This window comes from Physella acuta, unplaced genomic scaffold, assembly GCF_028476545.2.
Source record: "Physella acuta isolate Inbredline_101_S28 unplaced genomic scaffold, ASM2847654v3 ptg001338l, whole genome shotgun sequence".
In the NCBI taxonomy this organism is placed as follows: Eukaryota; Metazoa; Mollusca; class Gastropoda; family Physidae; genus Physella; species Physella acuta.
The window spans coordinates 40,280-66,174 of NW_026732853.1; the positions used below are offsets into that span (position 1 = coordinate 40,280).

At 39.6% G+C, this 25,895-nt stretch overlaps 1 protein-coding gene across 1 annotated transcript in view; it reads right to left on the reverse strand.

The window, feature by feature from the left end:
- Positions 1-25,895, reverse strand: part of LOC131958586 (hemicentin-2) — a 72,290-nt gene that overhangs the window by 9,860 nt on the left and 36,535 nt on the right. The window contains exons 2-6 of the mRNA XM_059323688.1: positions 9,196-9,323; positions 7,050-7,263; positions 5,839-5,868; positions 2,986-3,157; positions 669-787 (exon numbers count right to left, since the gene is read on the reverse strand). Of these exons, the coding sequence (XP_059179671.1) occupies positions 669-787; positions 2,986-3,157; positions 5,839-5,868; positions 7,050-7,263; positions 9,196-9,323 (663 nt within the window). The remainder of the gene's footprint in view (positions 1-668; positions 788-2,985; positions 3,158-5,838; positions 5,869-7,049; positions 7,264-9,195; positions 9,324-25,895) is intronic.

Genomic DNA, 25,895 nt, shown 5'->3' on the forward strand with positions numbered 1-25,895 from the left:
ATGACGATGAGAAGGGCTTCTTATTCAGGTTCACAATAATCGTCGTTGTCTACAGGATTTATTTCATGTGCTGTTTCGAGATTCGAACACAAGCCGATGTAGCTGATGGTTGATATGTTGGTCACGTGATGTGAGGTGCTAGCCTCAAACTGTAACATGAACCAAATCAGCCAGGGGTCAAAGTTCGGTTGGGAGAGGGCAGGGCGATATTGAGAGCGTAGAGCTCAGACAACACAGGCGAACTGTTCATTCACGTGGTCAGTATACGCGGACATTTGTAAACCCAGGCTAGCAACCACAGATCCAAAGAGTTTATATTTGATTTTATGGTCAATATTGTATGGTCTACATACCTTTCTCATAGGTCAACAATTGTGTGGTCAACATACCTCTCTTGTAGGTCAACAAATGTATGGTCAACATATCTCTTCATAGGTCAACAATTGTATGGTCAATATACCTCTCTCATAGATCAACAATTGTATTGACAACATATCTCTCTCATAGGTCAACAATTGTATGGTCAACATACCCCTTTCATACGTCAACAATTGTGTGGTCAACATACCTCTCTTGTAGGTCAACAAATTTATTGTCAACATACCTCTTTCATAGGTCAACAATTGTGTGGTCAACATACCTCGCTCAAAGGTCAACAACTTCATTACCTGTTGATACATGGACGTGCGCTGACGTCATGAGCAACTCGTCTGCTGACCTACATATGTAGAGTCCAGAGTCGTCTGCTCTGGCCCGTTCTATTCTCAGCTGACTGGCGAACTGTTCCCTGAAAGTAAAGTAGGTCAAATGTTCCCTGAGAGCAAAGTAGGGGAAATGTTCGCTGAAAGTAAAGTATGTCAAATGTTCCCTAAGAGAATAATAGGTGATTTGTTCCCTGAAAGTAAAGTAGGTTAAGTGGTCCCTGAAAGTAAAATATGTCAAATATTCCCTAAGAGAAAAGTAGGTTAAATGTTCCCTGACAGAAATGTAGATGAAAAGTAAAATGGGTCAAATGTGCTCTGAACGTAAAGTAGGTGAAATTAAGATATTCTAGGGAAATATAATGGGTAATTAATGAAATGTTCCCTGAGAAAATTGTCTTCTTGGGAAAACATATAAAACAGCAATTGTTTTTGTGCAATAAAATATGTAAACGGAAGTCCCTCTGGAATAGAATAAGTAGAAGGATTAAAACTTAAACACGTCTGTGTGAGTTGAGTCTGTCTAGCACAACTTCAACACGTCAGTGTGAGTTGAGTCTGTCTAACACAACTTTAAATACGTCTGTGTGAGTTGAGTCTGTCTAGCACAACTTTAAATACGTCTGTGTGAGTTGAGTCTGTCTAGCACAACTTAAATACGTCTGTGTGAGTTGAGTCTGTCTAGCACAACTTAAATACGTCTGTGTGAGTTGAGTCTGTCTAGCACAACTTAAATACGTCTGTGTGAGTTGAGTCTGTCTAGCACAACTTAAATACGTCTGTGTGAGTTGAGTCTGTCTAGCACAACTTAAATACGTCTGTGTGAGTTGAGTCTGTCTAGCACAACTTGACCACGTCTGTGTGAGTTGAGTCTGTCTAGCACAACTTGACCACGTCTGTGTGAGTTGAGTCTGTCTAGCACAACTTAAATACGTCTGTGTGAGTTGAGTCTGTCTAGCACAACTTAAATACGTCTGTGTGAGTTGAGTCTGTCTAGCACAACTTCAACACGTCTGTGTGAGTTGAGTCTGTTTAACACAACTTGAATTCTTGGATCTGTTTTAAGACTTGGGTCACGGCGACACTGGAATAATTCATGTAAGATAATCCTTTAAGTAGATTATCGTAGTCTACACCCGCTGAAAGCCCGTTTCTGGATCATACTGATCTCATTGCACAGGTTGTCGGCGTCATATTGTAGTTGGTGGGTGGCGTGGTGAGGGTTTGTGTGACCGGGTGGGGGTGGGGCCGGGGTGTGTCTGTGTGGGGCCGGGTTGTGTCTGTGTGGGGCCGGTGTGTGTCTGTGTGGGGCCGGGATGTGTCTGTGTGGGGCCGGTGTGTGTCTGTGTGGGACCGGGATGTGTCTGTGTGGGGCCGGGGTGTGTCTGTGTGGGGCCGGGATGTGTCTGTGTGGGGCCGGAATGTGTCTGTGTGGGGCCGGGGTGTGTCTGTGTGGGGCCGGGTTGTGTCTGTGTGGGGCCGGTGTGTGTCTGTGTGGGGCCGGGATGTGTCTGTGTGGGGCCGGTGTGTGTCTGTGTGGGACCGGGATGTGTCTGTGTGGGGCCGGGGTGTGTCTGTGTGGGGCCGGGATGTGTCTGTGTGGGGCCGGGATGTGTCTGTGTGGGGCCGGGATGTGTCTGTGTGGGGCCGGGGTGTGTCTGTGTGGGGCCGGGCTGTGTCTGTGTGGGGCCGGGATGTGTCTGTGTGGGGCCGGGATGTGTCTGTGTGGGGCCGGGATGTGTCTGTGTGGGGCCGGGATGTGTCTGTGTGGGGCCGGGTTGTGTCTGTGTGGGGCCGGGTTGTGTCTGTGTTTGGATGGGGGTCTTTAGTGATAGAGTGAGAGTGGTTGGAAAAGGGTTCTCCAGAGAAAAATGGGTTGTTTGAGGGTTGTGAGGTTGGCGAGGGCGTCAGCATGGTGTGCAGGGGTGTGGGGTCAGGACTGTGAATTTGTGTGAGGGTTGTGAGGTTGGCGAGGGGGGCAGCATTGTGTGCAGGGGTGTGGGGTCTGGACTGTGAATTTGTGTCTATTTTTAGCTTGTGCTGCGAGATCTCTACAAAACACCGACAGCACTCGCAGCATGCTTGTGTTCAATATCGGCGTCAACATCTAAATATCCCCCCCCCCACCAATAAAGTGCTTATTCTACAAATTCCGATTGGTAAGATGTAGTCGTATGACGTAACAATATACTTTCTCCGAAAACTGTGCATCGTAAAAAAAAATAAAATAAAAATCTACAATTTTAAAATTCTCAAGGTATTTTGTTCAAAGTTGTTAGCTGACCTATGCCTGGGGTTAAAGGTCGTGAGGGAGATCCTCTCCCCGTCGTCCTCGACCTCCTGCATGTCCTTGAACCAGACGAGGCTCCGCCCAGGGCTGGCGGCGGTGCTGGCGTTACAGAAGAGGTTGATGTCCTGGCCGTGGCTCACAAACTGGGTGCCGCTGATCAGGATGTCTGTGGGGGACAGATGACATGTGACATCACATGGTTTACATGGACAAATGACATGTCAACACGGAAAAATAACATGTGACATCTGACATCAGAATGTTGACATGGACAAATGACATGTGACATCAGGTGGTTTACATGGACAAGTAGCATGTGACATGTGACATCAGAATGTTGACATGGATAAATTATATGTCAAGACGGACAAATGACATGTGACATGAGAAGGTTGACATGGACAAGTAACATGTCAACACGGACAAATGACATGTGACATAATTTATACAAAGGAAAATGTAATGTGATATCAGGATGCATAAAAAGGACTATGACATGTGACATCAGAATATTTACGTGGACAAATGCCATGTGACATTAGGATGTATACAAGACAGATGGCATGTGACATCCGGGTGTAGAAAGGACAAATGATATGTGACATCAGAATCTTGACACGGACAAATGGCATGTGACATGCGACATCAGAAGGTTTACATGGGCAAGTAACATTTCAACACGGACAAATGACATGTGACATCAGAATGTTTACGTGGACAAATGACATGTCAACACGGATGTGACATCCGGGTGTAGAAAGGACAAATGGCATGTGACATCAGAATCTTGATACGGACAAATGACATGTGACATTCGACATCAGAAGGTTTACATGGACAAGTAACATTTCAACACGGACAAATGACATGTGACATCAGAATGTTTACGAGGACAAATGACATGTCAACACGGATAAATAAAATAGGGCATAAAGATGTATTTATCGAAACATGACATCTGTGTCATCATGATTTTTATATGGATACATAACATATAACATCACTGAGTGACATCAACATGTTTACAGGGATATATAACATACGACATCCGAATGTCCACATGGACAATGAGGTATGACATTGGGGTGTCTATAGGGATGATAACTCGTGACATCAAGATGTCACAATGACGATTATTTTTATTTGAGTAAACTCAGTCAACATTAGCCCATATGAATGATTTATGTGACTCCCAGCCGCCCCAACCAATGTTATCACGTGTAATCGTCACGATGCAACAAATCTCGTTTATACAGGAGTAATCGCGTTCAACTTTATAAAACATTCATAAATGTCACTTCATAGTACAACTCCATCATTAGCATGATGTCATTAATGCCATATGCCAAGTTAAATATGTCATTTACGGCGGGTACGTATCAACATATCTGATACACTTTATTATGGCATCATGTACCATTCTAAATATAGAAGAAACCAGTGCATATCTTATACTTTATACGAAAAAGCCACACAAATGGGATCTGCTTTGAAAGGGGGTACCAGCTTAGTAAAAATGTTTCAAAAAAGTAAAGTTCCATTTTCGAACCTGATAGCCCATGGGGGAAGTATAGCAGAATTCAACGGTTACATATTGTAAATTATTTAACTCGCTAATATTTAAAGTGACCAAAATCCCGTAAACCAAATCTATATATATAATTCTCTTCTTGGAGACAATAGAAAACACCAAGCTGTAAGCGCGCTCCCTACCACCCCCACCCCTACATGGTCTGGTGAGCTGTGGTTCACGCTAGATATTTACAATCGTAGAGCCGGGTTTAGTGACGGCTATTAGGGGCAGATAATTTAGTTAACGATTTTAAACTTAGGGGAGGTAACTAAGAGGAGTATACTTTCACGGTGGGGGGGGGGGGGAAAGGTAGGGGTTGGGGAAAGGAGGGAGGGTATTGTCCTTAACGAGCAACTTATAGTGTTTTAAAGCAAATATTTTCAGTGGCAGCGTTAGTACTGTCGAATTCACAAATTATGAATTACTGAAAAGAAGAAAATAAAACAACTAAATAGCGGCGTATGATACGCCGCGGGTCGGCTCGTCCTTATATAATCCTAATCCTAAATCTAAATAAAAGTGCACCTATGTCTGTAGCATGGGGAAGGGGTGGGGAGTGTAGCCACATCCTCCCAAAGCTGATAAAAATGGTGTAAAATATCGACCGTATCTAAAGTTTACATTTATTTAAACTTAGATCAGCGCGCGCAGGTGGAGGCTGGATCATGTGACTTCACGTGTCTCCGCCCCTGTATGCCGCACACAATGACGTATCCTAAATTGATCTGGCCAGTCCAGATTAGGATCAATGCACGTGCTTGTGAGTAGCTTGTTGAAACATGTCTTGTGTCACGTGACTAACGGTCCCACAATCCACTTGAAATGACACGCCCATTGAGTAAAGTGCACTTCCCGTGTAATGGACCCGTCCAGCTTAATGATGCGTGGGTCAGTCTAATTGTTCGCTTTATACGCCGCCGTCAATTCGTCTAATTCAGTGTTTTGTGGTTTGTATTGTAGAGAGAAGAGTAGTTTGTCTTGGCCCTACATTAAATCCCCGCTCACTTTCTTTTTTTACTTCACTTGACTTAATACTCCGCGCTCGCAACCCCTCCCCCACGCCCCATCCCACGTCTACTGCCCTTTTCACGCATCTTTTCTCCCCAATCAGTTTATCCCACCCACACCCACAACACACACATTCACACAAACACAGCTCAAATCCATCAGCTCTTGACCAACTCTCCCCCCCCCCATGTACTTTACCCCCCCCCCCCCATATCACGACAGATTCTTCCAGCAACCACTCAAGCGTAACGAACCAAACAACTGACCTGGATTGCGCTTCACCGTCCCGCTGTTTTCTGCAACAGAGAAACAACAAATGAACCGTGACGATCTATCAAGCTTTACACCACTTATGTTAATCATCTTAAATCTAATCGGGGATTAACAGGAGGTAATAATCCAGCTTAGTCTACTTAACGCCAGCTTAAATAAACACGCATAAAGTAAACAACTATATAGTACACGATTATATATGCACTATTAAAGCCACAAATTCCACACATTATTCTCACTTAACTTCCGTGTATCTTAAGCCAGCGCCATCTTCAAATTTGAACATTTTTAGAATGTATCTCTATACTGATCTCTAGTCGAACGTCGGATTCCCGTTGTTTTACAGCCGCTACAACATCTCCAATCCGTCGTTCATCGGCTTTAGAAGCTCTCAGCGGTGCAAAAATTAAGTTTTATTGCGGTTTAAATTAAGAAAAAATGTCCGGGTATTTTTTTACCCTTCTCACCGTATGCCTACAATGTCTAGCAAGAATATCTAAAAAAAAATGCTTTCTAGTAAAACATTTATTTCTATCACATTTTTTAAAACAACAAAAATGAAAACGAACGGTTTTTTGGCATTCGTTTTAATTTTTCAACGAACGTAAGAAATGTGTTATCAGCGATGTGTAATTCTGTTAACAAGTTTTGTCGCTGTTTAAAAAAAATGAATCTGATTTTCTTTACTCTGTGTGGCCTTTGCCATACTGATCTAACAGGATGATATATGTAATCATGTTTGGATTAGTCCCAGCTGTTTGTAGTTGTTTCTTGAAGTGGCTAGGTCTTTAGATGTTGACATCATTGACGGGTAAGGGGGGTGGGGGGTCATAGATATTGGTATTGTTGAAGGGGGGGGGGGGGGTGTGAGGGGTTATGACATAAGAGTTAATATATTTTGAGGAATGCCTTTGAACTCGACTTGTCAACATAGCCCAAGGAACTCATGAGAGTATAATCTTCATGAAGGTGAAGGTTGGAGTGATTTGAGTCGTTGTTATAAAATATTTTGTGTTAGACCTGATCAAGAGTTGAGAGATGCGGTAATGTCTACAGCACACAGTTCTAGTTAAAGTAATTATCTCACCTGTCAAGGTAATTCATCTGACAAGTCAGGTAATTGTCATTTCAAGTTGACTCATTGTCAGGTAGAATCACCTGTCACTGTCAGATAGACTCACCTGTCACTGTCTACTAGACTCACCTGTGACTGTCAGGTTAACCACCTGACGTAATTTCTTCCTGTTGACAGTGAACTGACACTCATACTCCCCGCTGTCGTCAGGTGTGACGTCACTAATGAGCAGGTCCCAGTTCTCCCCATACTCCTCGTGGTCCACCCGTATCCTCGGGTCGTCCACCCAGGTCTTGCTGGCGATGGTCAGGGGGTTTTTGTCCGTCGTTTTTCTCCAGCTCACCTGTATGGTGACACACCAGGTGGTGAGACATTAGGTGGTGACACACCAGGTGGTGACACACCAGGTGGTGACACACCAGGTGGTGAGACATTAGGTGGTGACACACCAGGTGGTGAGACATTAGGTGGTGACACACCAGGTGGTGGACATTATGTGGTGACACACCAGGTGGTGAGACATTAGGTGGTGACACACCAGGTGGTGGACATTAGTGGTGAAACACCAGGTGGTGAGACATTAGGTGGTGACACGCCAGGTGGTGAGACATTAGGTGGTGACACAACAGGTGGTAAGACATTAGGTGGTGACACACCAGGTGGTGGACATTAGTGGTGAAACACCAGGTGGTGAGACATTAGGTGGTGGCATACCAGGTGGTGAGACATTAGGTGGTGGCATACCAGGTGGTGAGACATTAGGGGCCAAAAAAAATTGGTAAAGATCCTTTGTCAAGGAAGCATAAGCAGTCGGAATGTTATGGGCCTAACTTGGAAGAATCGACCAAAACTGAGTACGTTAGAGGGTTGTGGCTTTGTCACTAAGCCCCATAAGAAGTACAGAAAAACGATGAAGATAATGATGACGATGATGGTGAACGCAAGTATTGCTGGGATTGATGCTTCTCCAGAACTAACGGTACTTTAAGATCACATAGTAGAATTAGTGATGCGTGATAATGATTTCATCAATATGTGTGGATGTATGGGGATGATAAGCTTTAGGTTAGTCCTGGGTTGTTGACGGGCTCGAGATTTCATTTTGTCCAAGACATGATGTCGACATTGTTTTATTTTGAAAAATAAATTAAAACTAATTAAAATATCTAGTCGTAACACAAGACTTTCTGAATGCGTGGGTAGTCGTCACATTGGTGGCAGGTGGCATCAAAGATGTAATTTTGATGGAATCTTATCTAAACCCCGCCCTTATAAAAACGAGTAAGTTGGTTTAGGTTTGGTGTAAAGATTCAGAGTGGGTTAATTGTACCGTGGGCTAACCCCAGTTGGTTCTAGAGCTTGACCAACCCCCACTTCTCCCCCCCCCCCCCCCCGGGTCAGAATCCCGTGGGTGCCAACACTTTCTGACCTATCTGCGAGTGTCCCGCGCTTTGTCTAGTTAGTTGGTATAATGGCAATGTTTTTTCTATGCACGGTTCTGTTCCAGTGTATCTTTCATGTATTTCTGTCCCTCCCTCCCTAGAAAAAAAATGTCTGAAATAAAACCTATCCTCTATGTATTTAGCGTGACGTAGTCAACGTGTCACACACCCTACTTGTATGACGTGTCGTAGGTGATACACACTAGTTCACAACACGTTCACACGACTGTGTGTATTCAATGATGACGTGAGTTTGGGTGAATACTATGACGTCAAACTAAACGTAAACATGGGCAACGTAAAAACACAACTTTGTATTCCCTCGTGACGTCACGGGATCTACACTACGACGACTTCGAAAAGATGGATTGGATACAATTGAATATCCAGCGGCACTGACGGATGGACTGGCACTGGTTGTTGATAAACCACGTGACGAGGTAACCACACCTCGGATGTCAATCCCGTGACCCGGGCAGGGTAAGTGAACCATGACTATACCAGTTGGAGAAAACATTACACCACTTTTGGTTGTTTGTTCAGCAACATTCTAGATCATTCCAGATGTTTGACTTTGAGACCAGGGACTCGGCTCCTGGTACCGAGATATCAACTGATGATAAGGAGAGATAGCTTAAGTAAATAACGCGAGTTCGAAGCATTCAGTTCTAAGACTTGAAGAGAGAGTATAGGCGCAGGGGGAGATAATTAAACAAAAACTAAAAGGTGATGACGTGGTAGAAAATAGAGGCAAGTACACATCTCAGGTAAGGGGAAGAAACTTTAAAAAAATGTTGCAATGTGATACTATAAGTAGTACAAATTTTACTTACGATTCTCTCCCCTAGATGTTTGATGGAGCAGAGTAGTCTCGCTTGCTCCCCCCTCTTATACGTGTAGGCCGTCTGAACGGGCCGGAACTCCGGTTCTTGTACGCGTATGGCGGGAGTGGTGAGACAAACTAGAGAGATGATTGGTTAAAAACATGGATTAGATAAATGGTGAGACAAACTAGAGAGATGATTGGTTAAAAACATGGATTAGATAAATGGTGAGATAAACTAGAGAGATGATTGGTTAAAAACATGGATTAGATAAATTGTGAGACAAACTAGAGATATGATTGGATAAAAACGGATTAGATAAATGGTGAGACAAACTAGAGAGATGATTGGTTAAAAACATGGATTAGATAAATTGTGAGACAAACTAGAGAGATGATTGGTTAAAAACATGGATTAGATAAATGGTGAGACAAACTAGAGAGATGATTGGTTAAAAACATGGATTTAATTAATAGTGAGACAAACAATAGAAGAAATCATTTGTTCAAAACATGGATCAAATAAATAGTGAAACAACTTAGAGAAGATAAGATTGGTAAAAAACTTGGATTATAAAAATTGTAAAACAAACTAAAGAAGAAAAGACTGATTGAAACATGAGTTAAAGAAATTGTAAAACTAATTAAAGAAAAAAAATGATTCATTCAAACTTCGGTTAATATAGACATAAATCCACCTGACGACATAATCGGTTCCTATTTAACCAGAGGTCAAAGACGAGTCAATAATGGACATCACATAATGGACATTTTATAATGGACATTACATAATGGACATTTTATAATGGACATTACATAATGGACATTGAGAACCCGCGGTGTAGTTTGTTTAGAGGCTGAGAGTCCACGGTGTAGTTTATTTAGAAGCTGAGTTCTGCCCAATCGTTTGTTTGATTCTCTTCGGTAACAATCATGACACCATAACAAAATCAGCATGACCGATCTTACTGGGTTGAATGATTTTGGGAAATTTTGATAAAGTCTAAATGTTTTAGTAGATATAGTAATACATTTCTTTCAAAAGGGAGACTTTTTCGTTGTGGAAAATATGATGTCTTCTGCAATAGAAATTATTTTGTCTAAAGATGAAACACAAGTAACCGGAAGTCGTGTATAAAAACGAATGCAACAAACGTAAAAAATTGAATGATATTTTTATCATAGAAAAAATCCCATCATTAAAATCAAATGGTTGTCGTATGGAGCTAAAGCGGCAAGGGTTGTTAACTTGTGGGTTGTCGTATGGTTGCTCTAAGCTTTGGTGGAGTTTTAAGCAAGTTTTTTTTTTGTTTAATACAGAGGCAAGGTGAAGTACAATGAGCAGGTTGTTTTAAATACAGGATTTAGTATGTAGGTCAAGGACGCTAACTTCGTTACACATATCACGGGTTTGGTAAAGTAGGCCAATGACGCTAACCCAGGCGGATTAAACCCAACTTTGTGATAGTAGAGCACTAACCGGGTAGGGTTAAACACACGTTTGAGTAAATAGGTCAAGCACGCTCACGGCTTTGTATTAAACCCAACTTTGACAGAGTAGGTCAGTGACGTCTAGTGCGTTGACTGACAGGCGTTCTCCGCGGGGAGTTGATGAATGAGCTGATGGAGACGAAGTGCCGGAACACTACTTGATAATGTCGATTTAAAGATGAACAAGGGCAGAGAACCCTGCATTAACCTTTCCCAACGCAGCGCAGAGTTGTCGCTGCCTGATCTGTTGAGAGATACCCGGAAGGATATCATTACAAGCAAATCTGTCAGGAAGTCTGATATAGAATCGAAATGTCAGAGCAGACATTTTTTTTTCAACATTTGTCTCACTCTAGTGCACTGACTGGGGGGGGGGGAGTTTGACTGATAGGCGGGGTCGTATCCACATGTGGGTTTAGTGAGAGGAAGGGTCATATCCACATGTGGGTTTACGGAGAGGAAGGGTCATATCCACATGTGGATTTACGGAGAGGAAGGGTCATATCCACATGTGGATTTATTGAGAGGAAGGGTCATATCCACATGTGGGTTTACTGAGGGGGGTCATATCCACATGTGGGTTTACTGAGGGGGGGTCATATCCACATGTGGGTTCACTGAGAGGGTCATATCCACATGTGGATTTACGGAGAGGAAGGGTCATATCCACATGTGGATTTACGGAGAGGAAGGGTCATATCCACATGTGGGTTTACTGAGGGGAAGGGTAATATCCAGGTGTAGCTAGGTGATGTCAGGTGATGTCACCGTACATAAATTTGTAACGTAAATCAATTGTGTTGTGAGTGGGACCACAGCTTACATTTAACATAAGCAAATAGGTTACATAATGAAACCATACATCATCTATTAGCAAACGTAAGACTCATATGACATACACCTCCCATCTTATAAATATGGACGTTCAAGTGTATCTTGTAAAGAATAACGTACACATGTGTCTTATAAAGATGGACGCACACCTCCCGTCCTATAAAGATAGACGTTCATATGTAACTTGTAAACAACGTACACATGTGTCTTATAAAGTCGGACGTACACCTGACACCTTGTAAGACTAGCCGTACACAGGATGCCATCAAACAAGATTAGCTCGACGAGTCTAATTACATCAGGGAAATAAAAACCAGAAAAATCTGGTTGATTTATAACCCCAGCGGGCATTAAAACCTACTTCAGCCACTCAAACTAATTAATAACAAACACAGTTCGTGCTGTAAAAAAATTAAATTCGATATGGGAGATAAGATTTGTTTGGGTCGAGATGACCTAAACACGCCCGCCAAAATGTATCGTCTGCATTGAACTGATTATAAATGAACCGTTACTCCTTTCCTTAAAAAATCGTGGAGGTCATAAATATAAAATCGTTCGTGTAAGAAATGGAAAAAAAATTGATACAAGAATTTCAAATTTTAAATTGAAAGCAGAGTGCGGATTTGGGTAATTGGGATTTTAACCTTTTACTTTCGTTGGATAAATCCATGATATTATAGCCTTCATATATATATATATATATATATATATATATATATATATATATATATATATATATATATATATATATATATATATATATATATATATATATATATATATATATATATATATATATATATATATATATATATATATATATATAAAACTTACAACATTATTCCTTTATAGAAGATTGGCTGTTTGCCACGAAAAGATGAAACGGGTTACGTCCCTTGAAATATTTGTTTTCTTAGATCCGTAAGATTTCATCCGCACTGCCGCGAACAACTCTATAACTAATAAGGCTAATTAGTTTTAACTGATAACCTGATTGTCACTAATGACCGGCATACCACGAGATGAAAGGAGAAACACCTATTGCTTTCATGTGTAACACGGGAATCACGTGGATAGCGGAGTAGGGGGGCGGTATTTCTTGGGAAGAAAATTGTGAAAGAACACCTAAAGTGTAGATCAGTGTGGGTTATCAATAGTGTCATCGTGGTGTGTTGTATGTCAGAGTGTATTATGGTGGTGTGTTGTGGGACAGTGTGTGTCATTGTGGTGTGCTGTTGCTCTTTGCTTTAGTGTGGTGTGTTGTGGGTTAGTGTGGTGTATAGTGAGATGGAGTCTACCAGTGTGAACAACGAAGTGATACTCAAACCGGAAGTGTATTCTAAACGTGAGTAGCCTACAACCAAATGTCATTACAAGATGTGGTTCGTCCGAAGGTAATTTTACGCTTGATTTATTTCATCATTACATTAGGATGAAGACTTTGTCTCGCTTTGTGAAATAGAAAATTCGTAATACGTTAGTTGTGGAGCTTTAGGATGGTTTTAAAATGGTGGCGACCTTATTAGCTACATCTAGAATTTATATCTATAGTTACTGGTATTTATCCGTGGCAAAAACACTAGCTAAATAGTTGTAAATTACTCACTTCGTGAAATACATGAGACAGGCAGTCAGCCTTTTATACTAACTTAACCTAGACAGCCGTTTGCTGCAAATAATAAAGGCTGCTTAGGTCATGCTTACCTAGTAACAATACCTTAACTCAACTACTAACCCAGTTAAGTAAACAAAACGTTAACTCAATTACTAATCCCGTTAACTAAACAACACCTTATCTCAATTACTAACCTAGTTAACTAAACAATACCCTAACTCAACTACTAATCCAGTTAAACAAACAATACCAACTCAATTACTAACCCAGTTAACTAAACAATACCAACTCAATTAACGACGAGATAATCAGAATCTGATCTGTTATTTTAGAGCGCGTAAACCAGTGACGTACACAGCAGGGGGGTGACTTTATTAACACCATAAGACGTCGAGTAACCTTAATGTATAAATTTTTATGCCGGTAGATTTCAATCGACGAGGTCAAAAAAAAATTGAACTTACATTTTTTAATGCACCGGGTATAAAAAGAGAAAGCAACGAATTAATTTTTCCCCCAACTTGCCGCCAAATGGTATGTACATTACTTGATTCAGTTTCCAGGTGTAGAAAAATAAATCGTTTGTGTTCATTTAAAACTGCAAGACGACGCTAAGGAATTTCATAACTTAAGAAACATATAAAAATAAATTTTCAAAAAACGTTGTATACGGTAAACCATATAAACCTTCTGTCAGTAAACTGACATGTCAATATACTGACATGTCAGTACACTGACTCCACGTGTTTATTAGTTGTGAATATCAGTCTGCCATATTGTGAACGGTGGAAGGGGAGGTGGGCTTATGAGGTTTAGGGTTCAAATCCAGATTAGAGCACATATTTGTTGACCATGGCGTAATCTCTGACATTACTCTAGGGATGCTAAAGTCAACTCTACTTCATCTGCTCTTAAATAGGACATGAAATATATAGATCGACTCTACTGCACCTGAAAAATACGGTTATATTGGACGCTGTTTTCTGTGTTGAACGGGAATCAGATTTTTCATAATTCTTGATCCATCATCTTCAGATTTCTAAGGGGGTTTTACCATCAGTCCCTTGAGTTAGGATTAAGTTTAGGATCAGGCTAATGTTTAACCGTATGATTAATATAATTTTTTTGTTTTGTAGCGTTAATGGTATGGATAAGGTTTATGATTAACCGTATGATTAAAGTAATGTAATTATTGGTTTGTAGCCATAATGGTATAGGGGTAGTGACAGGAACGGTTTTGCTATTCTATGATTTATGGGGCAATGCTCACAGTGTTTCTTCTAGACTTTTTTCTCCGGGGGAAGGGGGGGGGCACTAGAAATTTTCGGGGGGGGGGCGGACATTGTTAAAAGTATTGTCTCCCCCCGAAGAGATGCATTGAAGAAACTCTGAATGCTCAGGTTTATAGTTATGTTAGAAGTATCTTTACTTAAAGTTCTTGAATATGTGACAATTAAATTATGTGGGCGTTAGTGAGAGACAAGTTTTTAAATTATTTAAATATGGACGTACAGATAATAACAAAAATCCCTTTCGTAATATTCAGCTCGGGTAAAAAAAAATTAGAAAAAAAATTATATTGACAACAGGAATGATGTAAAATTTCTATTAATATTTTTACAGATATTTTATTTAGCTCAAGCCCAAAATATACGATGTATTGTTTTTGTTGTGTGGGATGAATCTGTTACAAGACGGGTCTTATCTTAAATATTAAATCTAATTCCTCTTTCCTTCCGTCTACATTAACAAAAAACCATCTCATTTCCTTACAAGTGTGGTTTAAAGCAAGTGACCATTTGGAATTATTCTCAGGCGATATTCATTCCCTTCATCAAACATTTACAACTGCAGATTCGGAAATTCCCAGTAGGATGCTCCGCTCATTCCAAGAATCGGCGCGCAGCTAAGAAGATTTTTTTTTAACCTCCAATCCTAGCTTTACATTATGGAGAATTTATTTTTTTAAAGATACAGCCTAAAAATAAATATTGTGTCAGATTTTTGGAAAATAATTCATAAGGTTAAAATATTTAGGTGAGTGAAATGTGTATAAAAAGTTAAGTTGTAAACACGCCTACCCTCCGGCTAAGGTATTAATTACAGGTCTATTGATGGGATATGGGGGAACAAAAACACCGACATATTTGAATGACGTCATGTGTCTATGGTCTTGATATATGTCTTTAACTTTAGTACAAAAAGGTCATGACGTATCAATACGTGTCTATAGACTGTGTACACTGTGTCCATAGGTAGTGGTAGTTAGGATGGGTTAGGCCCCCCCCCCCAACCTATGGAACCCCAACATTTCTTTCTCACGTTAAGTTTTAGCTTTGTAATCGGTGAGTTCGAGTCACATTTGACGCTTATCATTTCAAAATTTTGGTTGCACACAAGTTGTTGTACACACAGATATATAGGCGGGGAATCTTTCCTACCCTAACGGACAAGTCCACAAAGGCCATACGAGCCAGAAATAAACTGTGATTGCCGCGGTCCTACAGGTCACAGAGCATAAAAAAACTTCCTGCCGGACATACAATAGATCTGAACTGGCCGATACACGTGCTTTTGTCAAGGTGAAGGCCTCTTCTGTCTCACAATGTCCACGTCATCAATCACGTGCCCACACCCTACACTGCGCATGCTCAGCACCAGTGGCATAAATTCAGCAAAGGGGACAGCACTCTTTAGTTCTCCAGCAATTAAGCGTGGGTGTCATAGAATTTCTTCCCACTTATATTAGGAGGGTGTGTGTGTGTGGGGTGGGGGGGGGGGGGGGAGATACGGAATGAATGGCGGCTGTAGCAATGTTGTAGGACGCGGGTGTAATCTAACGTGACCTAATCTTTAAACTCCCACCCTGTCCCGCTGAGGCAATCATCAAATTATCCTTGTAAAGATACGCCATCATTATATCAAATGGAATCGATCGGTGGATTATCGGATGGAAATATAGAAACGGTGCAACAATTTCTACATCATCACAATGTGTAAAGCAAGTATCTGATGTAATAGTGTAAAAATTTCAACATCATCACATTGGTTATGTAAAAATAACAGCCCGTTGTATTAATCGGAATGTCGATGCAAGCCAATCAGATAAAATGGAACATAAAGCTAGAACATTATCAGGTAGATGGATCACAAAGCTAAAACAATACTTGGCCGAGATTCAACTACATTCTTCTGGTATTTTGCGTGCTATGCCTAACTCATAACTAGCGGCTAACAAATTGCACAATAATTGTAAAACAACACTTATAAAATTAAATGGTTTTGTGCTATTGGATTCCACGTTTAAATTTCAAATGCAACCAATTTAAGAAATAAAATGCCTCAATTAATATAAGATCTTGAATGTAGCTTTAAAACTAGCAGTGCCATTATAGGAGATGTTTTTTAAAAATAATGACCACGGCCCACTTCTAGCTAGGATAATGACCACGGCCCACTTCTAGCTAGGATAATGACCACGGCCTACTTCTAGCTAGGATAATGACCACAACCTACGACACAATTTTAGCTGGGATAACGATCCGCGTCCCACATCTAACTAGGATAATGACCCGCACCGCCATGTTTGATGTCATTACTCCCTGATGGCCTCTTAATTTGACCTGTTCTAAACCTGTATGACTATGGCCTCTTGACCTGTCTAAACCTGTATAACAATGGCCTCTTGACCTGGCCTTATACTGTTGGTTTAAAGCTTGATATTTGATGTTGATGAGTGAAGACAGCCCGAATGTCTGTCGGTCTGAAATGATAAGACAAAACTCCCCAGATCTAACGAGGATGTTAATTTTATGACTAGACTCTCATTCACACTTTCGTACAACTATTTCTACATCACACATTGACAACTGCAAATTCGGAAATTCCCTGTGGGTTGCTCCGTTCATTCAAAAAATCACCAAATTCTCACTCGGTCTAATAATATCACATCATCGGATTTTTCCTTTTATACTGAAGTCTAAACATTTTACGTCCTCGAATTCTCCCTTAAATTCTAACCATTTTTCCTCCTCCGAAATCTTCCTCTTACAGAAATAAAACGACATTGTTTCAACTGAAGATCTAGCTTGAAAACTGAACCCACACATTTTCCCTACAGATATTTACATGATTGAACAATAAAATGTGTAGAACAAAGAACATTTAAAATGCACAGCAAAAATATTGTTAATTAAAATGTCGAGTAAAAAAATAATTCGAATTTTTAATATTCCGCTAGGGAATCTTTAAAAAACTATCTCATCAATCTTTCAATTAAAGAAACGGCTCAAGGTTTTTGTTAACATTATTTTCCAGAATTGTGATCTGTCAACAAAAGTATATGGGATCTCATTGAGGGTGTGGGAGGGGATAAATGTTAGGTCTGCTGATGTGGAATGGAAAGAATGGAGGAGCTTAGTGTTGTGAATGAGAGGAATTAATTCTTTGAAATATGCTCAACGAAATAAATAATCGCAATCTCGCATGCATAATTTGAATCAATCTTTGATAATAATCACTCAAATTTAATCCTTGCCACTCTTGTATAATCTTAATCACTCCTATATAGTCTCAATCATTCATATATTCTTCTATTCTTGCGTGTAAGGGCCAACAATGTATATGAGAACCAACAATGTGTATGAAGGGCCGACAAGGTGTAAGAAAACCTCTCATATTAACTCGTCCCCAAACTGTGATGAACCAAGAATTCGGATTTTCAGATCAACATTCGCAGACAGGATACGATATGCCAGCAACTGCCGACTGGATGCAATACATCGGCAACTGCCGACTGGATGCAATACATCGGCAACTGCCGACTGGATGCAATACATCGGCAACTGCCGACTGGATGCAATACATCGGCAACTGCCGACTGGATGCAATACATCGGCAAATGCCGACTGGATGCAATACATCGGCAACATCCACATCTCATACTTTACATTATATTCACACCAGTAATTTAGCAACACTTCTTGTTACATTTCATGTCTAGTTCACATTTCTGTACCAGAATTCTGTTGTTGAGTTTCTAATACTGTCGAAGATTTACCATGTTGCCACTGTAGAGACCATCAAAATACCTCGTCTATTTACAACTACCATAGCTTGGCTTGGGTGGTCCTAATGATGCGATTGTAAAATCGTGTTCCTCTGATTTGATTCCCCAACCCCAGCAGATTATGTGTTTGGTGTTTCCAGACTACATGTCCCCCATCCCCCCAGCTTGTCTGTCTCATCCATCATCTCCACCCACCCGTCCCGTCTCCCAAGCCTCATCTACTTCATTATCTGTCTCGTCGTCTGCCTTGTCATCTGCCAGGTTATTTAACCCAGGCCTCGTCTGATTTTTTTTACTTAACCATTATGTCTTACGTATCCCACCCCCAACTCTCTTCATAATGTTGCTCCCAAATCTTACAATGTACTCAATTGTTGCGATACTAATGTAGCTATACATATCTTTAAGGTAGTAATACATTTTTAAAGAAGCTTATATATCTATACATCTGATTAAGATACTATATATATATATATATATATATATATATATATATATATATATATATATATATATATATATAGCCTTTCTGCCCTTTCACTCATCTGAAGTGTGATATACATTGGGCCACTTATCGTGGTTCTCTTCCATGTAAAGTGTGCATGTATGTGCTTGATTAGGGGTGGTCCAACTAGTTCCATTTGTTATAGAGATATCTACTATCTTGTGCTACTATCATATAGCCTGACATAGGGACTGTATGTTGTTGATGCGATGTTTGATTTAAGGACTCGCTGACTGCTGTGGCATAATAATGTCAATTTCAATGCCGTTGCAAAACAAATCTTAAACTGGCTGGAAGGTAAGTTTTGGTTTTTGACAAAAGGTGTTTTTAAAAAAAATGGTTTGAATTTATTTTTTTAAGCAGAAAGGTAAATTGTTGATTTTTTTCTATTGCTTTATGCTGGATCTTTAAGTTTTGTTTAGAGTTGAGAAATAGCGTTTGTTTTCTTACGTTTGTCACAGATTGCGGGAGATTTGTGTAGTTATTGTCTCCCCTGTCTGAGCTTATCGTGTGGGCAGGGAGGTAACTGCTCAAAAATCGTTTTTAAAATACGCCGTTACGCCTGACAGCAAAAGTACAGTTGAAAGCATGACAGTATACGCTATCTACTTGAGCTGCTTCCAAAAAGTGTGATTTATACCTGTTCACATTTTCAAAACACATTTTAGGCGTTAGCTTGTCATTGTCAAGGTCGCCGAGTCCACATAGCAGACGTGGTTTCTAAACCATCCCGGCATGCCCTGCGTCAACTTTTTTCTAAACCATCCCGGCATGCCTTGCGTCAACTTGCAGTGGAAGTGGCAACGTTTGCTTGCGTGGTTAGTACCGTCAGCTGATAGTAGCAGTGAACCCTGTATCGTCTGCTAGTGGTACATAGTGTAGCAGTACTATCTCGTCTGCTGATAGTAGCAGTAAACCCTGTATCGTCTGCTTGTGGTACTTGGTGGTAGCAGTAAAACTTTATCTCGTCTGCTGATAGTAGAGACACTATGCTAATAGCATGCTGTAATTAATTATGCCAAGTATTAAAATAAAGTTTTTCAACATTTTCCTAAGGTATCAAACACATAAAACATTGCTGTGTGTCAGTCACTATCGATGCATAACGACATTCACAATAGCTAGGGCCAAGTTTCATTCTAGGACTGATAATATCGCAGTTTAACGAAAAGTTAAGCTAAAATAAGCCGCCGTATACACAGTTCTCCACACTTTATTTTACTTGTTTTTTATAGGTTTGATAAAACCACCCATTTTTACGAGAGAAAAAAATCAACACCAACATAATAAAGTTAGAACGACGTAAATAAACAATTATTTGTTAACTTTATGAAGCCAATGATCCGTCAAGTCTGGCCGCACTCCGAAAATACCAGCAGACGATTCACATTCTGCATCTTGCCAGTGCAGTTCTGGTGCAGTATCCCAGTTGACTTTATTTCTAGAAAGCAGCCTGCTGATTTCTTTGCCAGAAGACAAAAGACAAAAACATTAAACTGTAAATAGGAGACGGTATCTAAAAAAAACTCAGTTGTTTTTCCTTCAAAATAAAGTAATTTTATCTGCAGAATTTCTGATTCTTTCGGTCATTATTCTTTTCTTTACACAGCACATATACGCTACAAAAACAGACGATCTGTTTATAATCTACGCCAAAAACTAAGGAGATTCGCCGTCTGCGCTTTATTCTTTTGTAATTCCCGATAATCTTTGTAGCCGAGAGTGGCAGTCAAAAAGCGGAAGTCGGGATATTTTCGTACGCCAATCACAATGCGACAAAAAAAAAATGGCGTTATTTCAATTCCCGAATCTGAGATAACTGGGCCATAAAGACGCAATGATATTTCGATAGAATTGGGAGTTTCGTGTACTATGCTTGCTCGTAAAGATAACCGTTATGACTCGCTGGGTCGGTCTAGGCTGTAGTACATGTTTGTAAGGGAAGCTCTTCTATTAAAGTACACGTTTCAATTTGGTCTACGAATTACGACATTGAACTTTTGAAAAATTCTCAGTCTAAAAATTTGCGAGTTTGAAAATTATTTTCTATTAAAGAGTATCGCAGAGATAAGACTCTCAAACCTCGTGAAAACCCCATAAATATAAATGGGATCTTCAGAAACGAACCTAAGAAACCATATGTGTATTTATATGTATGTTTATAGATATGCTTATGTCTATGTGGAGAAGATTAGCTCGATACATTTGTTTAAAACAGAACTGGTGATGGCGAGTAAAAAACAATTTAGACCGCTTGGTAAATAAAAAAAAATTAAAAACATATTTTAACACCAGCACCAACACAACATCAGTATTTCACATAGAGATTTCTTTTTTTACATTGCCAAAATGTAAATGTTGGCTACAGGTGGTTTAAAATTCACTGAAACTTTTAAGAAAGTGAGATTTTTTTTTTACCGTAAGTAAAATGAATTAGCCTAGTAAGTTAAATAAATCAATGAGCGGTTGTTCGTGAATTGGAGATGAGAAGTTGTGACATTTGGAACATGGTAGTGGAGATGCATGGCCAATAGATTCATGGCCAATTAATTCATGACCAATAAATTCATAGGTTGAATAGGTTCATGGCCAATAGATTCCTAGCCAGTAGATTCCTGGCCAATGGATTAGATGTTTGTTTTGTGCCTGAGGCGGTATGCACTTAAAACCCTATGAAATGTAAACACTGAGCCGTCTAACTTTATTGAAGCCAAACACGTATCAATAATAAATCTATTGAAAAGATCATCAGCAATCAACAGGAGAATTAAAACTTGACTCGGGCAGAAGTGATCGTTGTTTAAAGCAAGTCTACAAAGTAGAGACTAAGTGAGGCTGAGAATTGGATTTAGCTGAGTCTAGAACATCATACTCGTGCGTCTGAGATTTGACTTCTGCTTCATCTTCCCACGTAAATCTTCCCACCATCCACATCCCATCCCTACCCCACCGTCCCACCCCTATCCCCTAAAGCCCACCCTACACCATAATCTCCCAGAAAACCCACAAACGATTTATTTTCCTACTAAATCACACTTAAATCACGCCAACTGCCTCAGAGAAACGTGATCTAATTGGTGTGATTTATAAATCCGGCTAATCAATATTTTCCCCCCACGTCATCTTTGAAGTGTTTGTGTATACATCTTTCTGCGTGTAATGGGATATTTCCAGCTCAGAAAACCAACAGTAGTGTTGATTTAGTCTCATGTATCGCTGATTTGACTTATTATCTCCCTTATACATCGTAGGAAGAGTACAGCAAGTGCTATCCAGGTCCTCATTAGACCAGTTTTTTTTTAGATCAATGCCAAGTCTGTCAATAAACGGCCATCTTGGTCAACAGATTATTAGCGAAAAAAATCTGGTCACGTACGTTTCTTATTTTTTTTTTTGCCAGATAGGATCGATTTTTTTTCTAACAAATTATGTGATTATGTTACTCGCAACAGAATATTTGCGGCCGATTTGCGTGGGCGAACAAGGGACTACTGGAGTGGTTTGACGACTGCTAGAGGTGATATGTTATTTGTGTTGCTGTCTGTTACTAGAGAACTGAAGACTACTGGAGTGGTTTGACGACTGCTAGAGGTGCTATGTTATTTGTGTTGCTGTCTGTTACTAGAGAACTGAAGACTACTGGAGTGGTTTGACGACTGCTAGAGGTGCTATGTTATTTGTGTTGCTGTCTGTTACTAGAGAACTGAAGACTGGAGTGGTTTGACGACTGCTAGAGGTGATATGTTATTTGTGTGGCTGTCTGTTACTAGAGAACTGAAGACTGGAGTGGTTTGACGACTGCTAGAGGTGATATGTTATTTGTGTGGCTGTCTGTTACTAGAGAACTGAAGACATGTGTGGACTACTGGAGTGGTTTGACGACTGCTAGAGGTGATATGTTATTTGTGTTGCTGTCTGTTACTAGAGAACTGAAGACATGTGTGGACTACTGGAGTGGTTTGACGACTGCTAGAGGTGATATGTTATTTGTGTTGCTGTCTGTTACTAGAGAACTGAAGACATGTGTGGACTACTGGAGTGGTTTGACGACGGCTAGAGGTGATATGTTATTTGTGTTGCCGTCCGTTACTAGAGAACTGAAGACTACTGGAGTGGTTTGACGACGGCTAGAATGTATCAAAGGTCTACTTGAAACCTCAGGTCCAATATTATTTTGTGTAGCTCTGTTACTGGGGGACTGAAGACATTTCATGACTACTGGGGTGTATCAAAGGTCTATCTGAAACCTCACCTACAATGTTATTTGTGTTGGTGGTGCTACTGTGGAGGGGAGCTGAGGACATCTGCTGTAGACTACTGAAATAGCATTATAATTGTACACTGTGATGTAAATAATTCAGTTACAAGTTTGCTGTAATGCTATTGTTATAAACTTTTATTTAGTTCGCAAACTATCTGTCCTTCAGTCTGTCCTTCTGTCTGTCTATCTCTGTCGCAAATCTTGTAACTAAGTTTCGACCCATTTCGAATAAAGTAAAACATTTCCTGATACATTCGTCAGGAATTGACATTGCAAAAGTATCTAATTGATAATTTAATTAGCTATTACATCTGTCATTACAGTTACATTTAAAGATGACTTAAGTTTAAAAAAGGGAGATAACAAGATCGAGAAGTAGCAATAGTATGATCAAGGGGTGGCAACTCTTGTGAACTATTGACCTGCTTGAGAGTCTACGACAGACTTTAAGAAGGGGCGTTAACTGTCTTTAGATATTGCAAGTTCATGATCGAGTTTTAAAGCAAATATCTTTAGTCGTATTTAATGTCGACATAATTAAAACGAACGGAATGCAAATAAATACATTAATTAAATAGTGTTTTAAAATAAATTATTTTAGTTATTGAGAATACTAATTGCTAAGGGCTAGAAAATAAAACAAAAATTAAAAATGCCTTTATAATAATACGCTTTTAAATGCTATTATAATATAAAAATATCTTACACATTTTAGTTACTAATGTGTTAACAAAAGCAACTTTGTTTAATTTTTGTTATTTTTATTTTTCTAATAAAAATTTCCTTTTTAAAAAAAATTGAGATTATTGTTGAACTGCCAGTTTGATTGAAGTATCGTTTTGTCGAAATCAATACTATCAAAATATCATTTCTTCCATTGTCCAAATTGAATGACAGCAATAAATTTTTATTTCACTAGATGTGAAACCGATTGTAACTCCCCCACCCCACCCCACCTCCTAAGGCTCCTGTCAACATAGAAGATAAGGCATCTCGTCCTCTGGTTTCATGCCACCAACATTTGTTTTCAGTTTCCTGGGTAACAAGAATTTGTTAACAGCCCATTCGGCCTACATATCATCATTGGATTATACAGAGATATTATACTTAATTATGTCAATTGTAAGACATTATCACACGTGCTAATGATAATAGAAGAAGAGCATTCATTGTTTATATGTTGAAATAAAACCTGAACGGGAGGTGAATGTTAGGTCGTTCAGCGTGATAGCAAGAAATAAAGCTCATGTTACCTCACCAAATCATAATGTTCAAGTGTTTAGATTAGAAAACATTCAACTGTAAAATATATCTTATGCTTATCATTCCACTTTATTACAAAGCAGGCTATACACAAAGAAATTGCAGAACAGAAATAACTAGCCAGCCGCTTTGAGTTTAAGTCATACGCAATGATTCATTCATTCTTACAATATAAGATTTTCATGCTTATATTCCTCCTTTGCGGTTCATGCATTTAAATGGTAACAGCTTCTTTATTACAAGCTACTTAGGCACAATCTTATTAAAGACAATTCATTAATATCCAACGTACACGTACACACATGAGAATTCTAGCAGATATCTGGTCAAATGTGTGCCACATAACACGAAAGTAACCAGTCTGTCGAGTGTCTCTCGTCATTTAGTAGTAGAGAAGGTAACCGAAAAGCTGACCACACACAATCTACACGTGCGGAAGTACTAGAAAGCCCTTTATTACACTTCTTTGTTATTTGAAATTAAAATAAACCGGTAGTGATCTCCCCTAAACTTTCTCGAATATTCTTATATAAAACAACAGGGGATGGTAACTGGGGATATAGTTATGATTTTTAATCCATTTTAAATACTTAAACTTTTAAAAATAGAATAGAATCTCATAAAAAAAAACATTGCGCACCAAGCAAACGCCGAATAAAAACGCGTATAATAGTGCGCAATATTATTAGTACTTTAAAAATTTACATTAGTTTTTTGAGAAATCGGAAGTAGCGTAAATTACTACTTCCAGTCAACGGAAATTACTCAAAATTTAACAGAAGGTAGAGAATTAGATCTTTTACTTACATGTGAAATTTCATTTATCTATCTGAAATAGTACTCAAGTTATAGGCTTTTGAAAAGAAAAATTCAAAGTAGGAAAAGTACCACTTCCGGTTATCGGAAATCGCTCAAAAGTTGATACGGATCTACGATTTTGATAAAATACTTATATATGAAATTTCATCAACCTAGCTGTAACGGTACTCAAGTTATCGTGTTTACACACGGACAGACACACAGACACACACACACACAGACATACGGACAAGATTGCAAAATTATGTTTTTCCGTATCAGTGAGGTGTAAAACGTCGAGATTTGTAAAAATCTCGATTTTTTTTTTTGCACGATTACAATACTTTCTCTATACTACGTATATACGAGAAAGTAAAAAAGACATTACTGTTAGTTAGGAAGCAATGATTTTAATTTCGTTTTGAAACTTTTAAACACTGCCGTGAAGGTATCTACATTGTTTGTAAAAGGCAAACTGGGGACCTTTGAAACTCGGGGGCCCCGGGCTGTTGCCCTGCCAGCCCCATTTAATCGACCACCACCCCTATCTTTTGCCCCTTCCCCAAACAACTGTAGTAGTGCTGACTTGCCATATTTGTAACCTATCTGCACGTTCTGTTATCTCTCACAGCCTTAACCCGCATTCGTCCCAGCTTTGTTTATCACAATAATTAGACTAATTAGATCACGCCTAATTAGAGATGAGACGATCTTATAACCCGGTACCCCGATGTGTTCCCAGACTGAAGACTTGTTTACCCAGACCAACTCAATGAAGGGCCGATTCCACTGAGCTTAGCGCGAGGGATGAAGCGTGGATTCAGACACTCCGAGAGCCGAGCCACAAATCTCGCACAAGCTGAGGAGAGTAA